The sequence below is a fragment of the Brienomyrus brachyistius genome, chromosome 1 (assembly GCF_023856365.1).
Source record: "Brienomyrus brachyistius isolate T26 chromosome 1, BBRACH_0.4, whole genome shotgun sequence".
In the NCBI taxonomy this organism is placed as follows: Eukaryota; Metazoa; Chordata; class Actinopteri; order Osteoglossiformes; family Mormyridae; genus Brienomyrus; species Brienomyrus brachyistius.
In genome coordinates, this window is record NC_064533.1 from 15,730,024 (window position 1) to 15,741,852 (window position 11,829).

General features: G+C 43.4%; 1 protein-coding gene across 1 annotated transcript; it reads left to right on the top strand.

The window, feature by feature from the left end:
• The first annotated feature begins 1,747 nt into the window (after nucleotides 1–1,747).
• LOC125748039 (microsomal glutathione S-transferase 1-like) lies at nucleotides 1,748–7,193 on the top strand. The gene is made up of 4 exons (XM_049023831.1): nucleotides 1,748–1,864; nucleotides 3,199–3,344; nucleotides 4,452–4,546; nucleotides 5,665–7,193. Exons 2-4 carry the CDS (start codon nucleotides 3,228–3,230, stop codon nucleotides 5,909–5,911), a joined length of 459 nt encoding a protein of 152 aa, XP_048879788.1. The 5' UTR covers nucleotides 1,748–1,864; nucleotides 3,199–3,227; the 3' UTR covers nucleotides 5,912–7,193.
• The last annotated feature ends 4,636 nt before the right edge of the window (nucleotides 7,194–11,829 follow it).

Genomic DNA, 11,829 nt, shown 5'->3' on the forward strand with positions numbered 1-11,829 from the left:
ACCTCACTGTAATGTTATATATATATATAATTTAAAATGAGGTATCACAGTATTACAGTAAGACATCACTTACATTATGCCACCATTATTTTTTTTCTGGTAAATATTATTGTAAATTCTAATGTATTCTAATTTAAAATTCTGGATGGAGTCCGTGATGATGGGTGAAATTATAGTATTTCATTCGTAGCTGAATTAAATTACACTTAAGTCCTGTGTATGTCTTCTTGAATTTTACGTAAGATCTTACGTCTATTTTATATCTTTAATTAAAACATCTGACCGTGAAATAAGCAGGGCAAGCTTTCCATTAATGTAAATAAATCAGCCAATAGATTTTGTTCCATGTTTGTTTAATAAAAGATAAGAGTGACTCAATGGGAACTCTCCCCGCTAAAAAAATCCGTCCCCGTTAGAGCTCTGGAGAGTATAGTATATAAAGTGACCAGATTTTACAGTTTACCTGACATAGGTAGGTAAATGTCTTTCAAGGGAACTAAACACTCAGTACTGCTGCATTTATTTCCCAGCCATTGGCAGAGTTACCAGGTCCATGGATTTCCCACCCAATTGGCCTAATTTAAAAATATATTTAAAATTTTAAAAGTATTTGGGGGTTGCGGGTTTTAGGGCTGATTTCATAATGTTCCACGGCAACGGACTGTAAGGGGGAAAAGAAATTAATCATTATGAATGTAGGTGGCTGCTAATGCTGAGTCATCCTGAATTGCAAGCCACCGAAAGTCAGTGACCGATGTACACAGAACGCAGAATTGCCAAATCTCACGCATCTGGCGTGACACTCAAGCTTTCAGACTCTCACGCAAGAGATAAATCTATATTATAACATTACAAACTTACATTAGCGATGGGGTAGTTTGAAAACTCTTTACACTATTTTCAAGGTAATAAAACTGTTACATAACATGTGAATTCTAGTGTAGAATGCTCTCGAATTGAAAATCTCACTTCAGCCAGTTGACCAAAGTTGGCAAACCTGGGAAAGGAGAGTGAGTCCGTCGGTGTGATGTCATTGTGTACTGTGGTTTTAAAATGTTAAACATTTGAATGTGATCTGCATGCAAAATACAGGTGTATTTCTTTGAGATAGAGTATATTGGGATTTCAAGCAGAGCTTGGGCAGGAGATGACCGGGCAGCACTGCCCTTTGGCCTATATAACCGAAGCCGGATGTCATCCCCCGGACCTGGTACGCCAAAACACCGACACAAAGCGCGACCTTACGCCTGTGCTCCCCGCTGGTGTGAGAGAGTAACTGCAAAACAAACTTCAAAAAGGTGCGCTAGTGCGGCTCTCCTGTCAGCCGCATCACGCCTTAAACATGCTGTCATGTCGAATTGCTCTTCCCGGGCCGGCAGGCGGGATACAGACCTGCCAACGTCCCCGCTCACTCTCAGACAGATGCGGCTCCCGATTCCCCCAGACAAGACGCCACTTATACTCGATGTGACACCAGGCGATTTCAAGTGGAATAAAAATATATTAGTCAATGAATAAAATATACACATCTAATAAAATGTTGAATGCCCCCCCCCCCCCCCCAAAAAAAAATAACAATACAGGTGTCATTCGGTAAACAAAAATATAGGACTAATTCATTTAATTCTCGAGGGAATGCCTGTAATTATAAATTATGAACAGGAGGTATAAACATGGTACAGTGCCGACATGAACGGTTAATTTTCAAGGTTAGGTCGTAACTATTGTGACCTATTGCGTAAGAAAGCAAAGCGCTTATCCAATCCCGTAATTCGACGTTTGCTATATATGTGCCCCAGTTTCATTTTAGGAGTTTGTCTTGCCCTTGCTGCTGTCCCGAAAGGAAGCTGCGTATCAGGACGAGGTAAAGCGATATTAAGTTTCGATGCACTGTAATCATATGGCTGCAGCTGTTTTTATAAACAGAAATTGTCTATTTCTGGGTGAAGAGAAACGATCTTAAAGTTCAAGTTATGCACAAATATACTGCGTTGCAGAAGCAAAACGCAGAACTGTACGCCGACACTGAAACTTAAAGTTGTCTGACTTGGTTTTAGTGTGTGTTTTAGTCACTGTAATTCTCACACCCTGGTTTCTTCAAAACTGAGCATAGTTGAACTAAGATATATTGTCGCGAGATATAAAAACTTACGAGACCCAATTTGGGTCATAACTCAATTTTGATTGAATACCCAATTACTGTGTTTTGCCTTTGTAGGGCAGTATATTGTACTGAATCATTAAAGTTTTAAATGCACATTTGAACGGATGCCTCACTCTCAGTAACAGACTTGGCTATATAACTTTTGCTGTATTTATCTATTTATTTTTGCATAATCGTTTATCAGGATAAATTCCAAGATATAAACACATATGACACTCAATTGTATCAATCCTTTACGTTTTGTTGCACTCTATGTATTTTTAACTTTATATGTATTTTTCGCCAGGCTTACTTCGGAATTTATTTCCGCATTAGCGTTTCTTTTAAATGTTAAAGTTCTGTAAAACAGGTATTTACCAGCATAAACAACACGATGTAGTGCTGAACAGGTTAGGTTTGATCTAGGGTAATGGGTATGTGTTAAAGATCTCTCGATGATTAGGATTATTGTATAAACTAAACACCCCTTAAACTAAAAACCAAACTGGCAGAGGATAGAGACTAATCATATTACTGTGGCGGGCTTTCCCCAAATATCCATAAAGCCGAAAGAAGAAGTAGCCCAGCCTTTGCTGTTTGCTGTTGACGCGTCCTGCTTACTTTACATTCGGGTCAGTCTGGATAGAGGGGAAAGGCGGGAATATGAACCTTTGGAAAGAATGAACAGCTTTGTTCTAGCGGCTTTTAGATGCAGAATAACGTAATTTACCCGTGTCCAACTTTCGTAAGAGCATTTTCACAAGTCCATCGAAAAGAACCCTTAAAGGAAGTCTGGAAGATAAAACAGGAACTGGCATTTTTGATTAAGTTTCGTTCGGCGCCTTTGTAAACAAAACTCTGGTCCCTCCGTGGACATTTTTGTATTAATAACTGATTCAAATGTAGGTTGATTCCTGTTGAGAGAGCAACTTAAAATATTAACCATGACCCCCCTCGGAAAAATTGAGTTTCTCATCTTTATGTAATGAACAGTATGCAGAAGGTACCGTATTAACCTGGGTAATTGCTGGCTCTCTGGTGCCTCTGGACTCCAGGTTGACCAGGCTGACATAACGAGCCGGAAATGGCATTCGAAGTCAACACCGAGGTCTTCCGGGCCTTCTGCTCCTACGCCACCGTTGTCATCCTCAAGATGATGTTCGTGTCCATGCTGACCGTTTACTACCGCGTGACACGAAAGGTACTGTGGTGACTGTGCTCCTTCTTCGTGTCCTTCAGCTGAGCCTTTGAGTTACCTGCCCCCAGAAACGAAGTCACGCACTGAGTCAGACACACCCAACCAGGCATCGAGCTGGGGCCTGTATCCCAAAGCTGGGTTTCTTGCTTAGCTGGATAACTTGTCAGATTTTAAGGTACCTGGGTTGGAATGGATTTTCTCTCTACTTACATTTCGCCCAGACTACCTTAAATCTGACAAGTTATTCGGCTAAGCAAGAATGCTTTGTTATATAGGTGTTTGAATTTTGCCCATGAAGTGTTACATCCATCCATCCATCCATCATTTATTCAGTGCAGGGTTATGGGTGGACCTGCAGCACAGGGTTCCTAAGGCAGGGTCCCTGGCAGCACAGGGAATAAACCAGGGGACACTGTAGATGGGCTGCCAGTCCATCACAGGACACACACACTCACACACAGACCTGTACTCATATCTTTGTGGGGACTCTCCATTCATTCTGTTGGCAAACCCTTAACCCCTACCCAGCCCTAACCTTAACCCTATGTAAACAAACGAAATACAAGGCATTTTACATTTTTAGTTTTGTGATTGCAGACATAGATTTTTATATTATAAAATTTTCCCCTTGTGGGGACTAAAAAATGGCAATGCCAAAATAACAGATTTTATCACCGAATGTCCCCACAATGTAATGTATACCAGGACTTCACACACACACACACGTTTATATTTACTAATTGAAAATCTTTTCATTTGGGTTAAACCAAGCAAATAGGCGTCTTAGGTCTTTGATTTGATTGAAATGCTAATCTAACTAGTATTTGTGTGTCCCAGCCTTGTGCCCTCTGCTGTCTGGGTTAGGCTCCGCCCATCCAGGACCCTGTACTAGAGGAATGTATGAGAGGATATTATCCTGTGCGATTAGGTAGTGTTACTCCGAGACAATGTTTTAAGTTGACTATATTGTGTGACTTTTTTCCATTGATGAGAGCTTGGGGTCAGACGTCAGGGTCAGCTGGTCTTCCTAGAGCAGCTTCCCCTTGAGTATTGGTTACAGTAACAGCATGCATGTGCAAACGCTGAGCAGAAATCCTGCCACTCTTGAAGGCTTTCGATAACCCGGAGGACGTCAAGTCTGGGAGGACCATGGAGGAGAAGAAGAAGCTGCTCCGCACGGACTCTGACGTCGAGCGAACCCGGAGGTATGGATGTTCTCAGGAAGGACGCTGACCTCCAGAGGCTGAGGATTCTGTAGCCTCTTCACAGCCTCACTACAGATTACAGAACAGATGTGACATTTTCTAAAGCCCCCATTGCACAGAGGGCATGTCTGCATTATACGATACCATGGCAACATCAGTACGTTCATAATCATCTGCTGACCAAATCTATTTGTTAGTTAGCTGTTGCCTGCCCTAGTAAAAACTTCAGTAGAAACCAGAAGAATTTAACTTTAGGCCTCAACAGTGTGTGCTGGTAATCAGTAGATAGTACTGTTAAAGTTACAGTTTCAGTCCCTAAAGCAGACTAATGGACCAGTTCAGCTGTCCAAAACAACATTTCACACCACCTGAAACTTCTACTCCAACTGGAAACTACCCAAAATTTTCACAAACGTTGGATGGCCAACTAAGAAACTGTAACCTAAATTTACAGTCGATTTAAGCAAATGTCTCGAGGCAGACGGATGCGGCTGCCGGTATCTTTTACAGCTTTTCGCTGCAGGTGCAACCAGCTGTTGTGCTTAAAATACCAGAGCATTAATGATCCGTCAGCATGCAGGCTCACATTCTGCATCCACTGAAAGAGTTTTCGAATCTTAGCATGAATTTTAGCAGCTGAGTAAATAGAGTGTGTGTGGCTGAGAGGATATCAAGTTGAGTGACGATGTATTGTGCCACCGTGACAACCATGAAGCTGTTGACGTGGTGACAGGAGACCGAGGTATTGACGGCTGCCGTAGGGAGACGGAGTGAGTAAATGCGAAATATACAGAAAGCTGTTCACATAGACGTTAATAGACCGCCTCCCCTGTCACTGACCATGACTAAGGGAAATCTTTAAGCCCCAGGATGAGAACTGTGTCTGTATGATTGCCTTCCACCTATGATAAACAGAAACATATTTTGTCTGGTGGTAGTGTTTCTTTATAGAGATGGCTCAAACAACATTCTGCCTGCATTGTACTTTCCTATTTAAGCATCTGCTGTCTTCAGTCAGTGATAAGACTGAAGTAAAGATGATTTTATCTTTCAGAGATAAAAGTAAAGCTCAGAATAATGACAAATACACTCTAAAGGACCATGTCTCCTTTTCAAAGGTGCCACCAAAACGACCTGGAGAACATTGTCCCCTTTGTGGTGATTGGACTGCTGTACTCCCTGACGGAAACCAATCTCTCCTCGGCCCTCCTCCACTTCCGGATCTTTGTGGGCTTCCGGTTCTTCTACATGATAGCCTATCTGATCCCCCTGCCCAATCCCAGCAGGGGCCTGTCCTGGATAGTAGGGATGTGCGTCACTTTCTCTATGGCGTACAGCGTCCTCACCAGAGCCATGTCTATTTAAGTTGGCTGCCTGTGTCTATCTTCCCAGACACATGAAACCAAAATGTTCAAAAATGAGCCAGCGTTGAGAAATGTAAGCTGCCTGATTTACACAATTAAACGATGAAAATGATAAGCTCTTATGATAAGCTATGGTGATTTCATTTAAGCTAGTGTTAGATCTATTTATGTGCTGCCGTATCAGTCTTTTGTCTATCGTCTGGACATCCACGCTATAGACGCACCAGAAAGCCCCCCCCCGCATACGTTTTGAGGAGACCGTCACGCCAGGACGTGTCACCACCTCGTTGGGAGCTAATCAGGGTCGGCAGGATGGCCGTCCAATTACCAGGTGCACATCGATTTTTCGATAAACCGCTCGTGTCAGTGACTTTTCCTAGCCCCATTGCTTAGCGGCTGCCAGGCGGCTCGTTAACGTCCATGTTTAATTAGAGAGGAAAATGGCGGCGGAAAACAAATGTTTTGAGGGTAGGCCCCCGTTCACCCGTCGCTCATGTCCTCTGGCCTGAAGAGTGGAGGCGCTAATTGGGTGATTGTTAATCGCATGGATGCTCCTGCTCCTAGCTGAGCACTGTGTCCGTGCCCTCGCCCATTCCATCGCCACCTTTCCCCCTCTGTCACCATGAATGATTCTTTCTGTCTCTGGGTGCTTGCAATGACTCAATATTAAATAGTAAAGCAATAGTAAATCATACTTCTGCCAATGTAATACTGGCTAGGTGAGTTTCCAGTGTTGTTTTTCATCAGCCATGTTCATTTCACTGTCAAACATATATTATATCTGCTAAGAGCAGTAAGACCCACTGGTTTATCTTGTAACACGTTCCAGTGTGTGTTGAGATGATAAAATTAACACTGGCCTGCACTACTCCTTGTAGGAATAAGATAGGTTTAAAGGTGTTTATTTTTTTTGGAAATGTTCACTGTCTGTCGGCTTGTCTAAAAAAATGCTCTAACGATGTGTGCTACTCGGTGCTCTAAGCTGTCAGTTTTTAAAACATTTTTACAGGTGTGGGGATTGTGTAAGCCCACGTCTCTCTTTCCAAGGTATTTTTTTAATATATATTCTATCACATTTGTGTTGTCATTCCAGTGTTTCACACTGTATTGCAGGCAGGTGTTGGGTCTAACGTAGAATATATGTTTTTAAAATTTATCGCGGCACACCCTATTACTGTATTTGCGCATCTTTTGTATCTTGTCAATGTTTATTTGGCCGAATGAGAATATGTCCAGTAGGGGGAGACATATTAAAACGCAAAATAAAAACTTGAAACAAAAAATTTTATAAGTGTCCCAGAATTATTATATTTACACACAATCTGAGTGAATCATGCTGTAATTTGTACATTTTAAAATGTGTTTAACTTTATTGGCATCACGTTGAAGCTTAAGTAAACCAAAATGTAATGCAGATTGTAACAATACATACATATCTGAGTAGTTTCAGTATGTTCACTGTGCATCTGCAGACTTAAAGATGACTTGTGCTTGTCACTTAAACAGGAAAAATACAGGAGACTTTGTGAGTGAATCTGGACATCATGACTGCGCTGGTCAGCGGTCCATTTCCCAAAAGCATGGCTGCTAACAGCATTAGCAGCTTACATAGTTGAAACCACGTAAGCGAATGATTCCAATAAACACGTTACTAACAGCTTTTAGGAAACATACTCCAGAATGGTTTCCTGGTGCACTGAATTAACTGGGAGCTGTGGGCAAACCACTTGAAATGGCAATCGCTAACATGGGGTGGGGGCACCAAACAATGAGCTGTTTCTCAGCCACTCAGCCATATAAAGAAGCAAGAGTAACCCTGCCCTAGATACTAATCAATTGCCCCCCACCTCCTCACTGCATTTAACCCCACTCCTCCTGGGGAGGTGGGTGAAAGGGAGAGCCAGAGGCATAAACAGGACAGATTAAATCAACTTTGACCCCTCTCGCTAATCTAAATTAGAAGTACAATTTTTGATTAAGTATCGACTGAGGTGACCGCGCCCTCAAAGATAAAATCACGTCGATTGATATTATTGAATCCGGCTGCAGGAATAGCATCTGGGACGCCTGGAATTCGCCTCTGTGCTTAATCAGGTAACAAAATACTCTCCTTTAACTGCAAGCTAAAGGCTAAAGAATAAACCACAGTTTCCTATAAACCCTTCTGCTCTCTACCTGCACTGGAATAGATTTTAAATAAAATAACCAGCTTCCTATGCATATCGATACGGCTTCCACGAGTGCAGTCTGCTCCTCCGCTTTCCAGCCTCCGTCATGCCGTTTCCTGCCGCATCCCGCACCTTCCCCCCCCAGCCATCAGTCCTGTCTGTATATGAATTTGAGCCCCTTTTCCCTCTTCAAGGTTCCGGCTTTGATATCAGCATTAATTAGTGAGACGGGGGTACAGTTTTGACCTATGGAGTTGAATGCAGGGAGACTGGCAGGCGCAACGGCTGCGTGTTACATAAAGGCAGATGGAGAACGGGGTGCAGCAATTATGTATTAATAAATCCCATTAAACCATTATTGAAAGCTATTGAAAGCGTTTCCCTTGGTTACTAGAACTCAATTATGTTTAATGTGCTCGTGTGAGATAATGAAGGCCATTAATTGTGAACTTATTAGTTTGGATGGTTCTAGACGCGATGGCTTTGAGACACAGGCCAGCTACAGCTGCACGTCGTGCGGAGATGGCGTGACGCGCATTTCTTGGGAAATGTTCGGTGAATTATTATAAGGCTTGTTAGCCGGACAAGGGCTTAATTAGGGAAAAGACTCCGGATTTGCACCGTCCTTTCCAACGTGGCCGCGCCGATTTCCGGGACGTGTGAAACTAATGATTAGCTCACAGGAACTTGACGCCGGGCCTGTGGACTGATAAATTGCTTGGTGATTGAGATAATATGTTTGCTCGCTGCAACATTAAATTTGGTGGCTTGGCGCGATTTGGAAAGCTGGGGGCCACACAGGAAGTAAATCGTTTATGCTTAGATTTCACTCAACTTCTTCTGCAGTGATGTCTGTTCCGGTCTTTTCCAGGATGGCAACTGACAACATTTCTGCCGAGGTAGAATGGATGGATACACTACTATCTGGGACAAAATATCCACCATATAATATTATTCCCCAACTTTTTCACTTTCTAGTCAGCTCCTTACTCCGGTTTCCCACCACAGTCCAAAAACATGCTGAGGCTAACTGGAGTCGCTAAATTGCCCGTAGGTGTGCATGTGTGAGTGGATGGTGTGTCAGTGTGCCCTGCGATGGGCTGGCCCCCCATCCTGGGTTGTTCCCTGCCTCGTGCCCATTGCTTCCGGGATAGGCTCCGGACCCCCCGCGACCCAGTAGGATAAGCAGTTTGGAAAATGGATGGATGGATGGATAGTCAGCTCCTTCCCCAGATTATGGCTTAGGACCTGTGGCTACCTGTGTTGCCCATAGGGGGCGCATCTGTGCCCTGTGAAATAACAATGAAGGGAATCTTGTCAGCTGCCGCCTGTTTTGCTCTGCGGAAGCTGGCCACCTGAGGTGAGCGGACTGCTTATGCTGACCCCGAAGATTTGAGTGCGGTGATTACCGTAGGAAATTTAAATGCTATTGATTTAACCTTCTCCCAGCTGTAATTGAACCAAGAGAACTGGGGCCGTGTCCCCCCACCCCGCTAGATTGCTCTGCCAGCCACAGGAGCCAGGATTGCAGGGAGAAGGGGAGGGTAACAGAGGCGGGGGACAATCAATAAGCAGTTTGTCATGGTAACCGTGGAACTGTTCAATTAACATCTCATGCTGGATGAGGGGAAATTTATATGCGACTGGGATTTTATTTATTTCGCCGCATTATAAATGGGCTGTCCTAAAGACTCTGAGTACAGCTACATGGATGTTTATTTTCAAACCTTAAAAAGTAATGGAGGGGATATTCTCTGGTGTGCTTGGAATAGAAGACAGTTTTGCAATATGAAATTGGACTTATTTCAATCTAAAAATTAAACTCACAGTTATCAATAGTTGTATGATTTCTAGGGATGTACCACGTCTTTGAATTATAAATCCATATTTTGTGTAATTATGGTTATAGACAATAAATGTAAGTATTTTCTGGTCCTACATATGGCCTTCATGAGATGCTCATAAGCATGACTAATAAAGGTTTTGTGGAGCTCATGTGAGACTCTTATAAGTTTATGCACAATCATTATGTTCCATTTATGGAGATGTGCTGTGTTGGGAATGGGGCTTTGGCTGGGGAAAAGGTGACCTCACAATAACTCAGTCATGATGTCACGTGTTTATGTATTGTACATTTTCATCATCGTGCACTAAACACACAGGATACAGACAATATCTCCCTGCCAGCACAGACTGAACCTCAGTATGCCCTCCCGGAGCTGGGGGATTTCGCAATTTAATATTTCTGAGTTCTAATTGAAGAGAGTTTTCTCTCCAGGTAGTGCACTATATCTTCCTGACACATTCAAAGGACTGAGACCTTTGAAATAAAGTGTTTTTTAAATGAAATTTTATTATCATAATTTATGCTTGTCAAGGCGCCCACGGTGCTTGTGGCTGGGAAAGCGAGATCAGTTACCAGGTAACGTTATTTTAACATTTCATTTATGACGGTAAGATGACACGTGCGCATATGAACTAGAACACATTACTAGCCTTGCATTCTCCATTTGTCCTCAGCATGAGAGACTTCACTCTCAAATAAAAAGAATCGTATTTATTGACATTTGTAGCATCATCCACACACAACCTTCACGGCACTAAGATGGACAGAGGTGTGGAAACGCAGGATCACTTTCTACCATAAACTTTCAGTAGTTTCTTCCCCCTGTGAGACTGCCTCATGCATTCCTGTAGCTATCGTAACATGTAGCGGATTCCTCATACGTTTGTTTGTGACACCGACTCACTCGCTCACCTAGAGAACACTGGGAATAATTTGTAGAGCTCCACCGAACGCAGGTTTCCATGGAGAATAGGAGCTGCACGTCCTTCTCAGTGGCAGTGATGAAATCACAAGGGCTGTTACCCTAGTGCTATTAAGCTTGCTGCTCTCCAGCTAGATATCTGCACTTTAGAATTAAGAATGTGCATTAATTTCGTAATGGACACAATTGCGGAAACAACGATGAGGCCCAACGAGAAAACGACTTTCCCGGCAAACCGTTACGCGACCACTCCTGCCTGGCGATCCGTCGATCAGCTGCTCTGCAGTGGGTGGAGCTGTTGGTGAGCTGTACAAAAATGCTACTTGATGGCTGATCTGAAGTGGATTAAATCAGGTAAACTCTGTCTTAATGGTATAGTACCGTATAAGGATCATGAGGTCAACTGAGAATTACACTGAGACTGCATGTTGGATTGCTGGCTGGATTGATGCTGGGGCATTGAATTCAGGCTGCACACAGCATCGTACCGATATGATGTCACGACTGCCTTCCTGGGTCCAGGAAGGGTCATGACTAGCCGCTGTTTTCCAGCCCCACCCTACCGAATTTCACACCGAGCTGTTTCCTCCGCCCCCCCCCTCCCCCCCAGCCTAAAACCTGACCCCATGAAAGTGCTGGCCTCAAGCTGGACGGTGGCAACGTTTCAGACCCAAGTCTGAACTCGTATGGCTTGCTGTGGTCTGGCACCAATGACCCTGCGTCAGCAGGTCCTAAATCATTCATTATAATTGGCCGCTGAAGAGACTTTCTAGAGAGATGCCAGAATGTAACGCGATATCTCCGATGTATCAAATGACCAGCTCCCTTTCTGGTGCACCACTAAATGATCCTGGATCCAATCTCTGCAACTTGAACCAGCATCATACATGGGTAGATCAGAGCTCCAGCTCTCCTTGGGCCATCTAACATTATTTACTGAAGGAAGTGCAGCCTAGTAAGCCGAGATCTCATTCAATGCTTAA

Coding starts and splice junctions, on each gene's coding strand:
- LOC125748039 (XM_049023831.1), top strand. CDS start 3,228: ATGGCATTCGAAGTCAACACCGAGGTCTTCCGGGCCTTCTGCTCCTAC. Junction 3,345..4,451: donor ACTACCGCGTGACACGAAAG/GTACTGTGGTGA, acceptor CCACTCTTGAAG/GCTTTCGATAACCCGGAGGA. Junction 4,547..5,664: donor GACGTCGAGCGAACCCGGAG/GTATGGATGTTC, acceptor TCCTTTTCAAAG/GTGCCACCAAAACGACCTGG.